We start from the raw sequence: 22,500 nt of genomic DNA on the forward strand, positions 1-22,500 counted from the left end.
ACAGCTAATTGTTTACCGGCCCGCCACACATTCTGGAAATGCTATTGCAAAAAATAAAAAAGAACATTAAAAAAAGTGGAATGAGGTGAAATCTAACGAGAAAAAGTTGCAATGTTGACACAAAGCTGCCATGCAGGCTGTTTTTTTTTCTTTTGTCTTTCTTTCTTTTTCTTTTTTTGCCACTGCTCAAAAAAAAAAAATAATGACAAAAAATTCCATGTTATAATTAATTATTTTCAAAGCTCCAATTAGTTCAAATATTTCACTTTAAAATGTTTTATGTGGTAAATATTGCATATATTGTGTAGTTGCCATATAAAAACAAAGTTTTCTTTGACAAAAGAGCATAAAACAAACAAAATAATAGTTATAACGTAAAATCAACAGATATAACTGAAGTTGATCTCGTAACTTAAGTGTTGAAAGTTAAAAAAAAAAAATTATAATAAAAATGTATCACTTTATGAGTGGGGCACCTTTTGGATCCCAAATATATTTAGTGGTATTTTATTTATCTTTTCACTGATTACTCAAAAATATTAAAGAATTAAAATCAATGGTGTCCTGCATTATGGATCTTTTAGGGCTCTAATTACTAAATACTGCATATTTCAGTTTTACTATAAAAAACAAAGTTGTTTTTAACAGAAAAGCCATAAAACCTTTTTTTTTAAGTTGATATAGAGATTTACTGTAACCGTTAAATAAAAAATAATAATACAAATTTTACTTATTTTTAACATTTTAATGACTGAGACCCTTTATGGTCCCCGGGACCCCTAAAGGTAAAATACATTTTAAAAATCCATATATTTTGTTATGGTTTGAAAATGAAAAATATCAAAATGGCCCCCACATGCTTTAATTTTTCCGTTTGCGGCCCTCAGTGGAAAAAGTTTGGACACCCCTGCTGTAAGGAGTCATCTTCAGTTTAAGAACTTTATACAGAGAAAAATAATGGGGGTAGATTAGAATGGCTCAAATAATAATTCCTAAACAGGAGTGGATGTCAGCTTTAAATGTCCTGTCCTGATATGATCCATATTCAAAAGTGAAAGTGACGTAAGACAGTGACATAACTTCAACACGCCGGGATCTCTTGGAGGTGGAAAAAGTGACCGATCGCATCTTTAATACCACAGCGATGACATCACTGGCTTCGACCAGGATGCTGCGCCCTCATTGGACGAGGGGCTCGGCCAATCAGAGGCCACGTAGATCGGACGCGTTTTAAAGGCCATTCTGCAAAGTGACGGAAAGTTGCATCCGCGCTGCCCCGCCATTGTCCACACGGCACGGCTGCGAGTATAAGAAGAGCCCCGCGGATTGGTCGCGGAACTTCCGCGTGTTTCCCCCTTTCTCTTCTCAGCCCTGACCCCTTTCGTCCATTTTTAAAGCTCTCTTTTTTTTGTAAATAGCGAACATGTCACAACATTTCAGAAGCGGCCCAGCTTTTGGACTTTCTGCCGAGGTCAAGAGTAAGGTAAGGATTTATTCCTATTTTTATTTTTTATTTTATTTTTTTTTACTATTAAAACGTGTGTGAATGTAGTTCCTAAAGCGCCAACAGGACTAAATTATCTCACCACTAAACCAATTTAATTGAAGGACTGTGTGTAAACGTATCGCAATAACAAAAAAAAACAGTCGAAAAGGCTTTTTATTTCATTTTAAGATGTCAAATTCATGCCTTCTGCGTATAAACGCACTGTCAGCCATTGTTTTGTATTGTACTAAAGTCAGGGGTTTGGCAACCCAAAACGTTGAAAGAGCCATTTTGGACCAAAAATACAACAAACAAAAAAATCTGTCTGGAGCCCCAAAAAAGTAAAAACCTATTAAGCAGTTTTTTTCAACCACTGTGCTGTGGGAGATTATCTAAATTCACCTATTTGGGTTAAAAGTATTTTTTGCAAACCAGTACTTATAATCTGCAAATAATGTGTTGTTGTTGAGTGTCGGTGCTGTCTAGACCTCGGCAGAGTAACCGTGTAATACTCTTCCATATCAGTAGGTGGCAGCCGGTTGCTAATCACTTTGTAGATGTCGGAAACAGCGGGAGGCAGTGTGCAGGTAAAAAGGTGTCTAATGCTTAAACCAAAAATAAACAAACAGGTGAGTGCCCCTAAGAAAAGGCATAGAAGCTTAGGGAAGGCTATGCAGAACGGAACTAAAACAATAACATCAATAAAGCTCACCTTTTGTGCATTCATGCACAGTATAAAACGTTTGGTGGACAAAATTAGACAAAGGAGTGGCATAAAGTATGTCTTTCTGTGGCAGCGTCGGAGAAAGTTGTACATGTGAACAAATTACAGTGAGTTGAAGGACCGGCAAAATTAGTAGGACAAAACGGCACTCGCCAAATACTCTCATTAGTGAAGCATGTTTATGTGAGCTTTTAACAGATCAGAGTATTTAAGTCAGGGGTCGGCAACCCAAAACGTTGAAAGACCCATTTTGGACCAAAAAATACAAAAAATAAAAATCTGTCTGGAGTCGCAAAAAAATAAAAGCCTTATATACATTATATAATGAAGTGCCTATATCAGCTATATTGGCCTACTATCAAAATGACTATTTGTCGCAGGCTGACGTAAATATTCGTTGACAGAAATATGGAAATTTAATATTTATTTTACACATTTTTACAACATTAGTAAACTTCTCAGAGGGTGAGATAACTCCTGGAAATGACTGTCTTGGAATGGCCAAAGGTATAGATGTGTGTGTCCAAGTTAAAGGAAACGGCAGGCTGTCTTCTTCTAGTGGATTTATTACAATCTTTGCAAGCTGGGTAATGTTTGCTGTGGTCTGGAACAACATGGCACACAAACGACTATCAGAAATGCAGCCAATATTGCATACAGATAACATGTCATGAGAAATGCAGATATAAATTAAATACACAGAGGACATAAGTAAAAGCCTTATATACATTATATAATGAAGTGCCTATATCAGCTATATTGGCCTACTATCAAAATGACTATTTGTCGCAGGCTGACGTAAATATTCGTTGACAGAAATATGGAAATTTAATATTTATTTTACACATTTTTACAACATTAGTAAACTTCTCAGAGGGTGAGATAACTCCTGGAAATGACTGTCTTGGAATGGCCAAAGGTATAGATGTGTGTGTCCAAGTTAAAGGAAACGGCAGGCTGTCTTCTTCTAGTGGATTTATTACAATCTTTGCAAGCTGGGTAATGTTTGCTGTGGTCTGGAACAACATGGCACACAAACGACTATCAGAAATGCAGCCAATATTGCATACAGATAACATGTCATGAGAAATGCAGATATAAATTAAATACACAGAGGACATAAGTAAAGGAAATTAAATTAGCTCAAATATACCTACAAACGAGGCATAATGATGCAATACGTACAGGAAGTTAGCCTAAATATCATATTAGCATTGATTAGCTTTGCAGTCATGCACTGACCAAATATGCCTGATTAGCACGTCAATAACATCAACAAAGCTCACCTTTTGTGCATTCATGCACAGTATAAAACGTTTGGTGGACAAAATGAGACGAAGGAGAAGTGGCATAAAATGTCTTTCTCTGGCATCGTTGAAGAAAGCTGTACATGTAAACAAACTACGGCGAGTTGAAGGACCGCCCAAATTAGTAGGACAAAACGGCGCTCACCAAATACTCTCATAAATTATGTTTAATATAAACAGTGGGATTTCTAACAATTAGGAAGGTTTGTGTCATGTTTGTCCTCCTACAGAGACCATATTACAACAAAATATGTTTTTTACTCCATCCTTTTTTATTTTCATACATTTTTGAAAAAGCTCCAGGGAGCCACTATGGCGGCGCTAAAGAGCCGCAGGTTGCAGACCCCCCATTTATGTGTTCAGGGGTCTCCAACGACAAAAATGTATCTCCAAAAATGTGTCTCCAAAATGTGTTATGGTTTAAGCTTATTTCAAACATGCATACAATTTAGGGATGTAACAATCAATATACCGATTTATATTGCTTAAATTCAACAACATCGATCTGTGCTCGGCACGTTTCCCTTCAAGAAGATAGGTATCGATCCAAGATCGTTGTAAAAGGGAATCAATCCATTTTATCGATACTCGAGAAAAGAAAACATCGGATTTAAGAATGCCAGACTTTATACGGAGTTTAGCACTTTTAATGACAAGGACGTTAAAGGCCTACTGAAACCCACTACTACCGACCACACAGTCTGATAGTTTATACATCAATGATGAAATCTTAACATTGCAACACATGCCAATTCGGCCGGGTTAACTTATAAAGTGCAATTTTAAATTTCCCGCAAAACTTCCGGTTGAAAACGTCTATGTATGATGACGTTTGCACGTGACGTCGATGGTTGAAGCGGAAGTATTCGGACACATTGTATCCCAATACAAACAGCTCTGTTTTCATTGCAAAATTCCACAGTATTCTGGACATCTGTGTTGGTGAATCTTTTGCAATTTGTTTAATGAACAATGGAGACTGCAAAGAAGAAAGCTGTAGGTGGGATCGGTGTATTAGCGGCTGGCTACAGCAACACAACCAGAAGGACTTTGAGTTGGATAGCAGACGCGCTATCCGACGCTAGCCGCCGTCCGCATCGATGATCGGGTGAAGTCCTTCGTCGCGCCATCGATCGCTGGAACGCAGGTGAGCACGGGTGTTGATGAGCAGATGAGGGCTGGCGTAAGTGGAGCGCTAATGTTTTTATCATAGCTCTGACGAGGTCCCGTAGCTAAGTTAGCTTCAATGGCGTCGTTAGCAACAGCATTGCTAGGCTTCGACAGGCGGCACAGCATTAACCGTGTGGTTACAGGTCCAGTGTTTGGTTCGGTGTCTCCTGATAGTAGCATTGTTGATCTGCTGTCTATCCTTACAGTCAGGGGCTTATTTATTTTGTTTCTATCTGCATTTAAGCACAATGCTATCACGTTAGCTCCGTAGCTAAAGTGCTTCACCGATGTATTGTCGTGGAGATAAAAGTCACTGTGAATGTCCATTTCGCGTTCTCGACTCTCATTTTAAAGAGGATAAAGTATCCGAGGTGGTTTAAAATACAAATCCGTGATCCACAATAGAAAAAGGAGAAAGTGTGGAATCCAATGAGCCCTTTTACCTAAGTTACGGTCAGAGCGAAAAAAGATACGTCCTGCACTGCACTCTAGTCCTTCACTCTCACGTTCCTCATCCACGAATCTTTCATCCTCGCTCAAATTAATGGGGTAATCGTCGCTTTCTCGGTCCGAATCGCTCTCGCTGCTGGTGTAAACAATGGGGAAATGTGAGGAGCCTTTCAACCTGCGACGTCACGCTACTTCCGGTACAGGCAAGGCTTTTTTTTATCAACGACCAAAAGTTGCGAACTTTATCGTCGATGTTCTCTACTAAATCCTTTCAGCAAAAATATGGCAATATCGCGAAATGATCAAGTATGACACATAGAATGGATCTGCTATCCCCGTTTAAATAAAAAAATGTCATTTCAGTAGGCCTTTAAACGTTAAGTCTGCCTGCTCAAGTCTGTGTCGTCATCCAAACAAAAATGGCGGATAGCTACGGCGGTTCGAGAAAGGTCATTAACGCAATATCAGAAATTACAACACAAACACGATTGCAAAAGCCACAACAACAACGACACAATAATATAAAATCGCAACACAATTAAAGCCACTTAGGAAGCAACCGACACAGCGGAGCAGGTTAGGTGACGCACCTACTTCCTGAACCCAACAACATGAAGCTACTGTGTGCGGAACTTTATTTAGCAGGTTAATCTGCCAATAAAATGTTGGTTACTGTACTTTTTTTATTTATTTTTTTTGCTAAAAATTTAGTGAATCAATTTCAACTCGCTTCGGATCGTATCGTTGTAAATAAAATAATACAGTCCCTGAATCGTATTGGCAACCACAAATTCAGAATCAAATGGAATCATTGCTAAAACGAATCATTACACCCCGAATACAATTGCCATATAGTACATCACGTATTTCCAGTTTCTCATTACAACATGTCCGAAAAAAAGTTGCTTGATAAAAATTCAATTGATAGAGGGCCAGGAATGCTAATTAGTGATGTGCGTTACCACAGATTTTCTTTTCCGATCCGATACAGAGTAAAATTCAGGCTGGCATCGGCCATACCGACCCGATACCGATACTTTGTGCAAATGTACCTCATGTGTTTGCTAAAATTCAAAAAGTTATGTATTTGAAAAACCATATCGAGAAATATACTTATGGTTTTTCTAATACATAACTTTTTGAATTTTAGCAAACACATGTTTGCTGAAGTTATTTAGGTAATCAAAAATAAAATATAACTAACTTATGAATTTGAAAAATAACAACAATAATAAACACTGGTAAATGTGTAACTGAACTTTCATATTAAAGTTAAAAAAGTTAAAGTACCAATGATTGTCACACACACACTAGGTGTGGTGAAATTTGTCCTCTGCATTTGACCCATCCCCTTGTTCACCCCCTGGGAGGTGAGGGGAGCAGTGGGCAGCAGCGGTGCCGCGCCCGGGAATCATTTTGGTGATTTAACCCCCAATTCCAACCCTTGATGCTGAGTGCCAATCAGGGAGGTAATGGGTCCCATTTTTTTATAGTCTTTGGTATGACTCGGCCGGGGTTTGAACTCACAACCTACCGATCTCAGGGCGGACACTCTAACCACCATCTGTATTCTATTCTTACGTTTAAAAAAATGTAAAACTGTAAAAATGTAAGATAAAAAGAGCAAAAAAATCATTATGTAATGGAAAAAAAGCAGAAATATTCTGACTAATAATGAATCAATAATAATTATATACAGATACAACAATATCTGTTTTTTATTTTTTTTAAATTAAATAAATAAAAATATTAATGTGGCCCCTGCATACTTTGACTTTTCAGTATGTGGCCACTAGTGGAAAACAGTGTGGACACCCCTGAACTAAAGTATCGCTATTCTGATTTGAGAATCGATATTAAATCATAAAGGTCTGGTATCTGTGTTTTTTTTTAACTAAATTCGCAGGCCACCAGTTGAATGGCCCAAATTATGAAAAAGAGTAGACCTAAAACGGAACCTTGAGGAACACCATAAGTATAACTAGATAAACTAATGACCACTGACTCCATATGAATCAAACAAGCAACACATAGTCATTAGTTACATAAATCACATTACGAAAAAAATGTGTAACTGCAAAAGAGAGTGGACTTCAGAGGTGCCTTGAGGAACTCCTCAGTTGTAAATCACAGGTTTGGACCCCATTCTTCTATGTTTGCTAGCAACGTTGAAATGTCAACTCTGTCAATATGTTTAGTGGTCCAAGTTTTTCTATACAACAGGAGCATTCCCGTGTTGCTAGGAATTTGCTGCAAAAATGTTTGTCTCCCAAGTTTTGAACTGAACTCGGGGGTTTCATTATCTGGCCGAATTTGGCCCCCCGGTTGCCAGTCGAATAGCCATGCTTAAGGTGAAGTAATTGCAGCTAAAAATCCCAACAGTTCTGAATGAAAATGTTTGCACTGATTGTCATGTTTAAGGGAAGTCTTGCACTTTAAGTATGTTGATTTATATACTTTGTGTAATAAAGTAAAACCATTTGTTTCTAAGTAATCCATGATTATTTTTGTTACAATTGAATATACTACAATGATTTTTAAAAGGAGTGCAAAAAAACGTCAAACTAGGGTTGTCCCAATACCAATATTTTGGTACCGGTACCAAAATGTATTTTGATACTTTTCGATACCTTTCGATACTTTTTTAAATAAAGGGGGACCACAAAAAAATTGCATTATTGGCTTTATTTTAACAAAAAATCTTACGGTATATTAAACCTATGTTTATTATTGCAATCAAAGAACAATTTAGTCCTTAAATAAAATAGTGAATATACAAGACAATTTGTCTTTTAGTAGTAAGTAAACAAACAAAGGCTCCTAATTAGTCTGCTGACGTATGCAGTACCATAGTGTCATTTATCATTCTATTATTTTGTCAAAATGATAAAGAACAAGCTGTAAAAATTGATTATTAATCCACTTGTTCATTTATTGTTAATATCTGCTTATTTTCTGTTTTAACATGTTCTATCTACACTTCTGTTGTTTGGATACTTTACATTAGTTTTGGATGATACCACAAATTTAGGTATCGATCCGATACCAAGTAGTTACAGGATCATACATTTGTCATATTCAAAGTTCTCATGTGTCCAGGGACATATTTCCTGAGTTTATAAACATAATATTAATTTTTAAATATAGATGTAATCATAGTAGTATCGACTCGATACGCTATTGTACTCGGTATCATTACAGTGGATGTCAGGTGTAGATCCACCCATGGCATTTGTTTACATTCCGGTGCGCTAGCTTTTGTTAGCATGTTTAGTTATTCCTCGTCCTGCAGGGATGATACTTGTAAGAAACTTAGTTTATTTGTCGCCATGGAGGCCAGGATTAGTGATTTAGAAGTAGCTAAAACACTGCCGACTACGGATGGATGTTAGCTGCTAGCTAGCTAGCTAGCTATCCATGTCTTAAAGCACCTCTTCCTGAGGGCGTTTCAGTGTTATAACTTCACCTTTATCTTTAGTTTTTAAGCCAAAATGCATCCGTTCTCCCTTTTCTGTCTACACACTGTGTCTGCTTGTAAGTACTCCGTGATTGTGCGCTGCCAAACGTGCTCCTCCGCTCGTAAAACCAGCAATGTCACGACGGGACGACGCGCCGTCATGCCCGGGAACCGGTACTTTTCAAACAGAATATAGAACCGTTTTTGATTCATTAGTACCGCGATACTATACTAGTACCGGTATACCGTACAACCCTACGTCAGACTCAGTTGTGTACAGCAGATCATATACAATAATCGTTGGACTGGTCAGCTATTCGAAAAAATAATCGCCGACTAGCCAACTATTAAGGCAATTGTTAGTTGAAGCCCTTGTCTCCAACTTCCGTCCCTGTACAAGCTACTTTGACAAAAGGAAAGGAGAAGTGAGGCGATCAAGTTTGCTCAGTTGTATTGATATACTTGTAGCGCAAATTTACAACTTAAGTTATCTCCGGGCACTTTACACAAAGAGCAGGTCTTTCAACTTGTTCCCCAAATAATGAAGAGAGCAACTGAATCCTACGTGAGCAAGCAGTTGGCGGCGGAGGCAAGGAAAAACACCCCTGTGTAAAATAGGGATGTAACGATATCAAAAGTTCATATTAAAAATGTCATTATCACAACATTGTTAAATGTGCTAAAAAATATTGTTCATGAATATGTACAAACCCCGTTTCTATATGAGTTGGGAAATTGTGTTAGATGTAAATATAAACGGAATACAAAGATTTGCAAATCATTTTCAACCCATATTCAGTTGAATATGCTACAAAGACAACATATTTGATGTTCAAACTGATAAACTTTTTTTTTTTTGCAAATAATCATTAACTTTAGAATTTAATGCCAGCAACACGTGACAAAGAAGTTGGGAAAGGTGGCAATAAATACTGATAAAGTTGAGGAATGCTCATCAAACACTTATTTGGAACATCCCGCAGGTGAACAGGCAAATTGGAAACAGGTGGGTGCCATGATTGGGTATAAAAGTAGATTCCATGAAATGCTCAGTCATTCACAAACAAGGATGGGGCGAGGGTCACCACTTTGTCAACAAATGCGTGAGCAAACTGTTGAACAGTTTAAGAAAAACCTTTCTCAACCAGCTATTGCAAGGAATTTAGGGGTTTCACCATCTACGCTCCGTAATATCATCAAAGGGTTCAGAGAATCTGGAGAAATCACAGCACGTAAGCAGCTAAGTCCGTGACCTTCGATCCTTCAGGCTGTACTGCATCAACAAGCGACATCAATGTGTAAAGGATATCACCACATGGGCTCAGGAACACTTCAGAAACCCACTATCAGTAACTACAGTTGGTCGCTACATCTGTAAGTGCAAGTTAAAACTCTCCTATGCAAGGCGAAAACCGTTTATCAACAACACCCAGAAACGCCGTCGGCTTCGCTGGGCCTGAGCTCATCTAAGATGGACTGATACAAAGTGGAAAAGTGTTCTGTGGTCTGACGAGTCCACATTTCAAATTGTTTTTGGAAACTGTGGACGTCGTGTCCTCCGGACCAAAGAGGAAAAGAACCATCTGGATTGTTATAGGCGCAAAGTTGAAAAGCCAGCATCTGTGATGGTATGGGGGTGAATTAGTGCCCAAAACATGGGTAATTTACACATCTGTGAAGGCGCCATTAATGCTGAAAGGTACATACAGGTTTTGGAGCAACATATGTTGCCATCCAAGCAATGTTACCATGGACGCCCCTGCTTATTTCAGCAAGACAATGCCAAGCCACGTGTTACATCAACGTGGCTTCATAGTAAAAGAGTGCGGGTACTAGACTGGCCTGCCTGTAGTCCAGACCTGTCTCCCATTGAAAATGTGTGGCGCATTATGAAGCCTAAAATACCACAACGGAGACCCTCGGACTGTTGAACAACTTAAGCTGTACATCAAGCAAGAATGGGAAAGAATTCCACCTGAGAAGCTTCAAAAATGTGTCTCCTCAGTTCCCAAACGTTTACTGAGTGTTGTTAAAAGGAAAGGCCATGCAACACAGTGGTGAACATGCCCTTTCCCAACTACTTTGGCACGTGTTGCAGCCATAAAATTCTAAGTTAATTATTATTTACAAAAAAAAATAAAGTTTATGAGTTTGAACATCAAATATCTTGTCTTTGTAGTGCATTCAATTGAATATGGGTTGAAAAGGATTTGCAAATCATTGTATTCCGTTTATATTTACATCTAACACAATTTCCCAACTCATATGGAAACGGGGTTTGTATTATTTGACTTTGTAAATTGTTTCTTTTCTCCTGTAAAGGTTTAGAGTGTTTAATATTAAAGTCATAACAGTTGTTTGTAACGGAGAAAGATGTCAAGGTCTCTTGTATTTATGCTAGCACTTTAGGTGGCTAACGATTAGCGCGCTAGCTTCGTCTCCAAAAAAGAGCAGTATCACCCTGAGTTTTTCAAAGTGACGTAATCAATCAGTTTTGCGATGATTGAAATATATAACAGTAACACTAACCATCGAAAATGTCATCCTAACGGTAATGGTTACACACCTCGTCTCGACCAGTTGGGGTAGGATAGATGGACAAAGTAGAGAGACAGAGGGGAGGTATAGGAATTTTTAATTGTGTTTTATTCAAGAAACTTTACTCAAACTGTGCAATCCTTGTCTTTAAGTTCTATTTTGTATTAATTTGTCTTAAAGGAGTGGTCTTCAACAGGGCGTCTACGACCCTTAGGTGTCCGTAGGGATACACCAGGGAAGCTGTTAGTGTAAATGTCTTTAAATTAGTCCTGTCAAATGATAGACAATTTGAATCAAATTAATCACACTTTTGAGATGTGATTAATAATCACGATTATTCAAATCAGGCGGCAAGCTCCCAGTCATGAGTTACCTTTTTGAGGAGCCCTAGAATACCTGATCACTTGTAATCATCGTACCAGACGAGTCCTAGACTAGATCTTAGAAGCTAAGCTAGACAATCAAATGAGCTTGTTGATTCAGGACACATCAATAGCACTTTTTTTCTTGTAGTTCTGAGTGGCACACATTACAGTGCAGACCTCCTTCAAGGCTGAGCAGTCCTCATTTGGATTAGGGTTACAATAAGGCTGCGCAATATACCGATATACTTAATACCAGTATATTTTAGAAAGCAGTATAAATTTGAGACAATACCGCCATACCTGTGTTTTTTAATATGCCTTTGTTATGGCTGTTTTATCTTCTCTGCGCCTGACAGGGGAAGCACTGGGCATCCTCTTGCGTGTTTACGGAGGCTTCTCTGATGACGCACTGTGACGTGCATCAAATTTAGTTTTTTTAAACATGGCGGCGACTCCCGAGTTATGCAATGCTTTGGACAGCGACTCCGTTTGGCCATTAATGAATCAGAATCAGAATACCTTTATTGTCATTGTATGGAAACAGCTAAATTGGACAGCAATCCAGCTCAGTGCTTTTAAAACAAACCTACATAAAATAGTCTTAAGACAACAACAATAATAAAACAATTTAAAAACATAATAAAATGTTAAAAAAAAACATATTGCACAGTAGATCTTTATCAGAGGTAAGCAAGTAATAAAGTGGTGAGTGTTCAGGTAAGTGCAGAGTTTAGGGCAATAACAGCTCTAGGATAGAAACTGTTTTTCAGTCTATTTGTCCTTGCTTTGATGGTCTTATAACGCCTCCCTGAGGGCAAAAGTTCAAGCCTGTGGTGGCCTGGGTGGGATGAGTCCTTGAGGATGCTGTTTGCTCTCCTGTTGCAGTGTCTCTTATGCAGGTCCTCTAGAGATGTAAGAGTGACTACATATACTCATACACCAATTTATTTTAGAACCTACATCTCTCCTTGTAGCGACGTTATCACTAATCTCATCTGTTTATGTTGTTCACTTGTGTTAGCGACTTAGCACGGAAGCTAACGATAGCTCCTCTCTGCTGCTGGCTCGGTGTGTCAAATGTTTAACTAACACCTCGGTTTAAAAGTGCCTCTCCCCACAGCCCGTGCGGACTAAGGTACAGTAGTATAGCGGCTGGGTGGCTGAGAAGTAGTTTTAAATTTAACAGCCAGCAGTTCTCACCGCAGTGAGCGAGTAGAAGCTCCATCTATCCCGTGCACAAGCGTGAGGATATAAACATAACATTCGTAAATAAATTAACGAAAATTGCTTTGACATTGTGACGGCTAACTTATTACTTTTTAAAGAATAAACGCATTGCGTTACTACTTACAACAAAAATAATCTGAGTGTTCTCAATTATCTAGCAAACCTTTAGCAATTTTTTATAAGTTGTTGTTTTTTTAAGATACCGTTTTTTTCGGACTACAAGTCAGTTTTTTTTGACGACAGAAAATAAAGACCAATAGGAATTTTGGACTTGCGGGAACTTGAGTGTGTTCAAACACAGATACCATATTTTTCAGACTATAAGTCGCAGTTTTTTTCATAGTTTGGCCGGGGGTGCGACTTATACTCAGGAGCGACTTATGTGTGAAATGATTAACACATTACCATAAAATATCAAATAATATTATTTAGCTCATTCACGTAAGAGACTAGACGTATAAGATTTCATGGGATTTAGCGATTAGGAGTGACAGATTGTTTGGTAAACGTATAGCATGTTCTATATGTTATAGTTATTTGAATGACTCTTACCATAATATGTTACGTTAACATACCAGGCACGTTCTCAGTTGGTTATTTATGCCTCATATAACGTACACTTATTAGCCTGTTGTTCACTATTCTTTATTTATTTAAAATTGCCTCTCAAATGTCTATTCTTGGTGTTGGGTTTTATCAAATAAATTTGACTTATATATGTTTTTTTCCTTCTTTATTATGCATTTTCGGCCGGTGCGACTTATACTCCGGAGCGACTTATACTCCGGAGTGACTTATACTCCGAAAAATACAGTACTAGTATTTACCGAAATACTGCAATATCAGTTTTGGTCCATATCACCCAGTCCTAGGTTACAGCTATCTATTAGTCTACAGCACAGGTGTCAAACTCAAGGCCCGGGGGCCAAATCTGGCCCGCCACTATATTTTATGTGGCCCGCGAAAGCCTGGAAATAATATGCGTTAATAAAATGCTTAATCTTTTCTTAATAAATATATTTGTTCTTTCCCTTTTGACATTAAAAATCATGTACTGCATGCAATTGCATATCTTTTTAAAATTCAGTATCAAAAATATTATATTATCATGTATTCCAAAAATATGTTTTGTTAAAAAAAAGATAAATACTGTGCTTAAATATCTGCTTGACTTGTGATTTCAAAACAAATTATCAATCAAATTGTAGACTGTAAAATTGACAATAGATTTTACCGTTAAATTCCGCCGACTGAGTTTTTGCCCGTAAAATCAACTTTGGTACTGTTTTTTTTCCGTATACAGTAAGACACTAAAACATTAAAAAAAAGTAACAAAAAAATATTAAAACAATAAGACAGTAAAAAACCGGCAGCTCTGTTGCTTGAATTTTACCGCTAAAAACAGTGTTATTGTTCTTTTATTCCATTTATTCCATTTTTTTATGCTGTAAAAATCCACTGCTTTTACTGTAAAATTCTGGTGACTGAGCTGCCAGTAAAATTTTAATATATTTTTTGCAGCTTAGGTAAAAAATACATGTATACTCATATTCACAGTGAATACCCCACATTTAACAATTACTCATTGTTAAATGTGGCCCTCTGAGGGTAACTATAACTGCGATGTGGCCCTCAATGAAAACGGGTTTGATACCCCTGCTCTACAGGCTGGTGATTTTTCCGTTTATAGTCGGAAATCCGTCTTTTTTATCTCTGTATAAATATAAGAAAATATTTTCCATAAGGGAAAAGCGGTAGGTAATGGATGGATGGATGGATGGATTTCCCGTTTTTCTTAGTTTTTTCCGATCCGTCTCTTTGCCACACCTGCCAACAACTACAGTTTTCCCGTAATGAGTACGGTTTTTGATCATCCAGTGGTAAAAACTACGCTTTTCCATTAAAAATTATTAACTTAAGAATCAAAAATACGTAGCGAAGCAACTCCATGGGCAGGGGACAGAATATACGGGAAACATCAATGATGATTGGTTGGTTTACGTATAAGAACATCCATGATTGGTTGGTTTACTATGATGAGTCACGATTGGTTAAGATTAAGGCAAAACATTACGTACAGGCCAATCAGAGGCAGGATAGGGCGGGTCATGGAACCAGGAAGTGAAATCACAACAGACATCCCAAACGATGACGAGATAGTCGGAGAAGAGAAGAGATAATATTCAAGCGGGCGATTTATATATTAAATAAACTAGTGGATGATGGCAAAGGGATTCTCTTCCTTAGATTTTTCTTTTAGCGATGTAGACGACGTCCAGGAAAGGAACATGGAAGAGGTGGAATACACATTTAAGAACACACATGATTGTTGCAGATATGTGATGACTTTTGCTACAATATGCTAACTTTCATTTTCATTGGTGTTTTACAAAAAGACAGTAGCTGACATTTTGTTCATTATTTCTACTGTTTATATTTTGACATTGAACAGTTGAATAATTTTGAAATGTAAACATGACTGCAAGATGTTTGTTGTTTCGTGCTATAAATCACAAATGGCTATTCAGATAAAGGAAGTTAGCTCATAGAATAAACATTGTTTGTACTCTTTATGATGTTTGCACTTGGAGCAGTTAGAAGTGGAGAGGTAGTCGAAGAGACAGAAATTGGCTAAAGAATCCAAGGCAGAATCCACTAAAGCAGAAACAAAAAAGGAAAATGCAAGCTGCTCAGAATCCTTCAAAGCAAAAATGCCAATGTAATGTGTGAATGAAGCAAAGTTATGTGTAAATAATGTCATTAACGACATGAACCATCTGTGGTTCATCTCGTTAGTGGCTGTGAAGTGAACACTAGTAAGGTTGTAAATACTGTAAGTACCGTATTTTTCGGACTATAAGTCGCAGTTTTTTTCATAGTTTGGCCGGGGGTGCAACTTATACTCAGGAGCGACTTATGTGTGAAATTATTAACACATTACCGTAAAATATCAAATAATATTATTTAGCTCATTCACGTAAGAGATTAGACGTATAAGATTTCATGGGATTTAGCGATTAGTAGTGACAGATTGTTTGGTAAACGTATAGCATGTTCTATATGTTATAGTTATGTGAATGACTCTTACCATAATATGTTACGTTAACATACCAGGCACGTTCTCAGTTGGTTATTTATGCCTCATATTTAACGTACACTTATTCAGCCTGTTGTTCACTGTTCTTTATTTATTTTAAATTGCCTTTCAAATGTATATTCTTGGTGTTGGGTTTTATCAAATAAATTTCCCCAAAAAATGTGACTTATATATGTTTTTTCCCTTCTTTGCTATGCATTTTCGGCCGGTGCGATTTATACTCCGGAGCGACTTATACTCTGAAAAATACGGTAGGCTAACCCATGTGGTTCCTGTGGATGTGAACACAAGTTGTAATTACCGTAGTGACTGAATAACATAGTGACTGAAACAGACATGGAGATTCATTTGGATGAATGGGCTATGTATTTATGTCAACTCTGTTGCTCATTGTTCAATTCTTTAAACACTAAAACATCTTTAAATCGTGCTTTTTTTGCTCATTTTTGCATGTTCAATTCCTGAAAAAATAGGAGATTCGGGGGAGTGGGGGTTCTTGTCCCCCCACCTGGGCACAGCCCTGGATCTGGCTTTTTTTCAGTCTTTTTCGATAGGTTCAAATCACGTTTCTGATTCTAGTAATCAGATTGAGTAATCTATCAATTATTTAGTTTGATTTATCGGACAAAACACAGTTTATAACCTTCAGGAAAACAATGAACTGTATTCTCCGGACTATAAGCCGCTACTTTTTTCCCAAGCTTTGAACCCTGTGGCTTATAAAACGGTGCGGCCAACCTATGGATTTTTCTTAGCCAAAAGCCATAATGTTTTGTATTCAAAAATAGTTTTCATAGAACCCTGACAGACAGTGAAAAAGTGTGTTATTGTCTATGCTATGGCGCCATCTTTTGGACAAGTTTGCTCCCTGCGGGTGCTGCTGGTGGAGAATGTATTTTCTGTTTCGTCCTTTGAACCGCAAGTACAACCGTTTGTAAGTTTTACAATATAACTAAAACAGCTCATACTTACTTAACCGTCCCATGTGTGATATCTGTGTTAGTGTTTTCATGCATATATCGTAATGTAATCAAGCTAGCCTCGTCAGCATTAGCAAATGTGCTTTTCCGTGTTAGTATTATTAACTTACAATGGCATTTTTTAAGATTCACAAATTCACCTAAACGTCACAGTGGAGTTACTGAGTCTGTTTAGCAGATTGGAGAGCTAGCTTCCCCAGCTGGTGGGTCCAAGACGATGACTTCTGTTTTGTTTGATCATCCGTTTTACTGCTGTGTTACAGGCACTGTTTTAAAACAATTAAGGTATGTAAATAAACATTTACAAAATCTTTCGTGCCGGTATATATCTGCGGCTTATAGTCCGGTGCGGTTAATATATGTAAAATACTTTTTTCATTTAAATTTCGGTGAGTGCAGCTTAAATACCATGTGCTCTATAGTACAGAATATATGGTAATTAAACAAATAAAATGAATCGTCATAACCTTCATTTTTGTTCCTAATAAATGTATAAAATTAACATTGAAATTGCACTTTTAACAGGTGTGCATTATTAAAAAGAAAAACAACTTTGCTGTTTGTCACCACACATATCACAGCACCCACACACCACCGCTCTCATGTGTGCTCTATTACAGTGACAGTGCAAAAACTATGTCGGCGTACTTAAAGTTCCTGTTACTCCATCCATCCATCCATCCATTTTCTACCGCTTGTCCCGTTTGGGGTCTCGGGGGGTGCTGGAGCCTATCTCAGCTGCTTCGGGCGGAAGGCGGGGTACACCCTGGACAAGTCGCCACCTCATCGCAGGGCCAACACAGATAGACAGAAAACATTCACACTCACATTCACACACTAGGGCCAATTTAGTGTTGCCAATCAACCTATCCCCGGGTGCATGTTTTTGGAGGTGGGAGGAAGCCGGAGTACCCGGAGGGAACCCACGCAGTCACAGGGAGAACATGCAAACTCCCTGTTACTCCATATTATATGCATTTTTACAGTTACACTCATTAAATGATTAATCGAATCAACAGAATATAAATGTAGCTGTTTTTTCTAATCAAATTAATGGATTAATTGATTATCATATATTTTTAGGCAGTGTGTTTTTATCGGATAAATGTGTATTTTTATTTTCAAAGCTGACAAATATAGGTGGCGATTGGCGACTTTACAAAAGGATTGATAGCCAATTCTGTAATTTCCTTTTTTATATATATTTTTATAAAATAGGTCACATTTCCAAAAAGACATATTCAGTGTTTTAATTAAATGTCTATTTTTGCTAGTCACCAAAAATCCTATCGAATGGATCAGAATTCCTCAAAATGGTCCCTTTAAAATCCAAGCTATATATTTTTTGAAATGTAAAAGCTTTTGAAAAAAAGTTTTTTCTGTTTTAGTCTCTTACAGTCCTTTGCCCGCATATTGTGGTATTTCCGGCCAGATGATATCAATTGACTCAAGGCAAGTTTAATTTAACTCATTTAAATGATCTCATTCAGTGTTCTAAATGTATATTTTTGCTAGTCCCTAAAAAATCTTCTAGAATGGATCAGAAATCCTCAAAAGTGTCTCATAAGCTTGCTGCTGTTGATCAGTTGTTCTTCTTGTGTCATTTCCATTTCCTCATTGCAATTTCACTTTAACTCCAAATTACATTGGGGCTACGTGTGTATTAGGGTTGTGCGGTCTACCGGTACTAATAAAGTATTGCGGTACTAATCAATTGAAATCATTACTATACCACCTTTTGAAAAGTATCGGTATTGCTCTTTCATCTGGGCGGTGACTACAGATGATGTTGATTGTATCAACATGCACACACAAAGTGCATACAAGTAGTAACATTTTGGACAGGAAGAATGGCAATAAACTACAATTCTACTCATTAATAAAGAGTGTGCGTAAAGCACAATATGGAGGTACCATATTTTCCGGAGCGACAATGTCAAAGTATAGTATTTCCCATAGTTGTAGTGGGTATTAGGATTATCTCAGGGAGAGCATGTCCCGAATTCCAAGCTGCTGTTTTAATGCACTTTGTGACTTCAATAATAAATATGGCAGTGCCATGTTGGCACTTTTTTCCATAACTGGAGTTGAAGTTGTTCTCTTATTTTGGAAAACCTTGTTTTTGATTGATTGATTGAAACTCGTATTAGTAGATTGCACAGTACAGTACATATTCCGTACAATTGACCACTAAATGGTAACACCCAAATAAGTTTTTCAACGTTAATCAATTCTTGGTAAAGTTACATTGTTTATTTAATGCATCCAGCGGGGCATCACAACAAAATTAGGCATATTAATGTGTTAATTCCGCGACTGTACACTACCGTTCAAAAGTTTGGGGTCACCCAAACAATTTTGTGTAATAGCCTTCATTTCTAAGAACAAGAATAGACTGTCGAGTTTCAGATGAACGTTCTCTTTTTCTGGCCATTTTGAGCGTTTAATTGACCCCACAAATGTGATGCTCCAGAAACTCAATCTGCTCAAAGGAAGGTCAGTTTTGTAGCTTCTGTAACGAGCTAAACTGTTTTCAGATGTGTGAACATGATTGCACAAGGGTTTTCTAATCATCAATTAGCCTTCTGAGCCAATAAGCAAACACATTGTACCATTAGAACACTGGAGTGATAGTTGCTGGAAATGGGCCTCTATACACCTATGTAGATATTGCACCAAAAACCAGACATTTGCAGCTATAATAGTCATTTACCACATTAGCAATGTATAGAGTGTATTTCTTTAAAGTTAGGACTAGTTTAAAGTTATCTTCATTGAAAAGTACAGTGCTTTTCCTTCAAAAATAAGGACATTTCAATGTGACCCCAAACTTTTGAACGGTAGTGTATATATCGGTATTGGTTGATATCGGAATCGGTAATTAAGAGTTGGACAATATCGGATATCGGCAAAAAAGCCATTATCTGACATCTCTAAAACAAATCCAAGCTTTTATCCACAAAAATGTAAAGTGTACTTAGCCACAAACTGTTTCATAAAAGTAGTGTTTGTGCTATTCTACTATTGACCAAATAGGGTTAGATAATAATACAATCTCCTTTAGGAATGTAAACACTAAAAATGTGAAATGTTTCACATACAGTATTAGAGAAATGCAGCAGCATTTGCCAACACAAATGATGTAAATTCCAGACAATATTCCCAGCCTTTTCAACTTCCAATGCTTTGTCCTCACTTTTTAGTAATCCGTTGTGATGAACCGGACTGTGTGCAGACGGTCAGGTCAACGACCGCCATCCTCATGCAGTAGGATGTGTTCCTTTGTTGGCTCCATCCCCAGGTCGCTGCCATGTCAAAGTTATTTGCCGTGTTGACAATAATTCCTCCTCCGGACAGTCGTACGGTACGTTCCAGTGGGCTGATGTCAGACTGACTGGTTCATCGCTCATAAAGCAGTGGCCTTTTAAGGAGTGACCGGGGCCCTCGCTCGGAACTGGAGAAAGCGTGCCGGCTCTAAACAGTTTACAAGGGAGTCAAGAATGACAAAACACTGTCCTGACGGAACCCAGCGGGGCACCCATTTGCCGGGGGAGACAAAGTAGTGCCAGCAGCTCAGACAAATGTCACAAGAAACGAAATGCAATGGTACTTGAACACAATCCAGATTTATTCATTTTTGAATAGATTTTGTCCTCAAGAACAAGATTTAGAAATACAAACCCCAAAACCAGTGAAGTTGGCACGTTGTGTAAATGGTAAATAAAAACAGAATACAATGATTTGCAAATCCTTTTCAACCTACATTCAATTGAATAGACTGCAAAGACAAGATACTTAATGTTCGAACTGGTAAACTTTTTTATTTTTTGCAAATATTAGCTCACTCGGAATTTGATGCCTGCAACATGTTTCCAAAAAGCTAGCACAAGTAGCAAAAAGGACTGAGAAAGTTGAGGAATGCTCATCAAACACTTATTTGGAACATCCCACAGGTGAACAGGCTAATTGGGAACAGGTGGGTGCCATGATTGGGTATAAAAGCAGCTTCCATGAAATGCTCAGTCATTCACAAACAAGGATGGGGCGAGGGTCACCACTTTGTGTACAAATGCGTGAGCAAATTGTCCAACCGTTTAAAAACAACATTTCTCAACCAGCTATTGCAAGGAATTTAGGGATTTCACCATCTGCGGTCCGTAATATCATCAAAAGGTTCAGAGAATCTGGAGAAATCACAGCACGTAACTGGCTACGCCTGTGACGTTCGATCCCTCAGGTGATACTGCATCAAAAAGCGACATCAGTATGTAAAGGATATCACTACATGGGCTCAGGAACACTTCAGAAACCCACTGTCAGTAACTACAGTTGGTCGCTACATCTGTAAGTGCAAGTTAAAACTCTACTATGCTAAGAGAAAGCCATTTATCAACAACACCCAGAAACGCCGCCGGCTTCGCCGGGCCCGAGCTCATCTAAGATTGACTGATGCAAAGTGGAAAAGTGTTCTGTGGTCTGACGAGTCCACATTTCACATTGTTTTTGGAAACTGTGGACGTCGTGTCCTCCAGAACAAAGAGGAAAAGAACCATCCGGACTGTTCTAGGCGCAAAGTTGAAAAGCCAGCATGTGTGATGGTATGGGGGTGTATTAGTGCCCAAGGCATGGGTAACTTACACATCTGTGAAGGCACCATTAATGCTGAAAGGTACATACAGGTTTTGGAGCAACATATGTTGCCATCCAAGCAACGTTACCATGGACGCCCCTGCTTATTTCAGCAAGACAATGCCAAGCCACGTGTTACATCAACGTGGCTTCATAGTAAAAGAGTGCGGGTACTAGACTGGCCTGCCTGTAGTCCAGACCTGTCTCCCATTGAAAATGTGTGGCGCATTATGAAGCCTAAAATACCACAACGGAGACCCCCGGACTGTTGAACAACTTAAGCTGTACATCAAGCAAGAATGAGAAAGAATTCCACCTAAGAAGCTTCAAAAATGTGTCTCCTCAGTTCCCAAACGTTTACTGAGTGTTGTTAAAAGGAAAGGCCATGTAACACAGTGGTGAACATGCCCTTTCCCAACTACTTTGGCACGTGTTGCAGCCATGAAATTCTAAGTTAATTATTATTTGCAAAAAAAAAACTAAAGTTTATGAGTTTGAACATCAAATATCTTGTCTTTGTAGTGCATTCAATTGAATATGGGTTGAAAATGATTTGCAAATCATTGTATTCCGTTTATATTTACATTTAACACAATTTCCCAACTCATATGGAAACGGGGTTTGTATGTTGTTGTTGACATTGATTTCACAGAGCACATAGCAACGGTATCGTTTGATTCTGTGTCATAAAAAATCACAAAAGTGCCTGTTACTACATGTATGGGTAACAGTGTTGAAACAGTGTTGGAGATTTTTAGTGCTTTGATAGGCAGAATAGATCGTATCACCTGCATTGTCATTTGCCTCGTACTAGCAGTTTTTTACTATTTAGGAATGCACAAAAAAAGGAAAGACGTGTCTCACATAAAAATAGTGGATAATGGGCAAAATCTCTTTAAAAAAAAAAAAAAAAAAAATTGCAATTCCCCTTTAAAGCGTGTCTATATAATCCATAATTTAGGACAGGTGCTGCATATAAAGAAATCATATACAAAGAGTCAAATCAGTTATACATTTTAATTAGAGAGCTTCACATGGTAAAATACAAACTGTACAATCCAATATTAGCA

At 37.9% G+C, this 22,500-nt stretch overlaps 1 protein-coding gene across 1 annotated transcript in view; it reads left to right on the top strand.

Annotated features, from left to right (window-relative positions):
- Positions 1 to 1,249: 1,249 nt before the first annotated feature.
- The window catches only part of cnn1b (calponin 1, basic, smooth muscle, b), a 61,157-nt gene continuing 39,906 nt past the window's right edge, over positions 1,250 to 22,500 (top strand). Inside the window, exon 1 of the mRNA XM_062037118.1 lies at positions 1,250 to 1,483. Within this exon, the coding sequence (XP_061893102.1) occupies positions 1,424 to 1,483 (60 nt within the window). The 5' untranslated portion in view covers positions 1,250 to 1,423. The remainder of the gene's footprint in view (positions 1,484 to 22,500) is intronic.

The sequence above is a fragment of the Entelurus aequoreus genome, linkage group LG25, assembly GCF_033978785.1.
Source record: "Entelurus aequoreus isolate RoL-2023_Sb linkage group LG25, RoL_Eaeq_v1.1, whole genome shotgun sequence".
NCBI lineage: Eukaryota > Metazoa > Chordata > Actinopteri > Syngnathiformes > Syngnathidae > Entelurus > Entelurus aequoreus.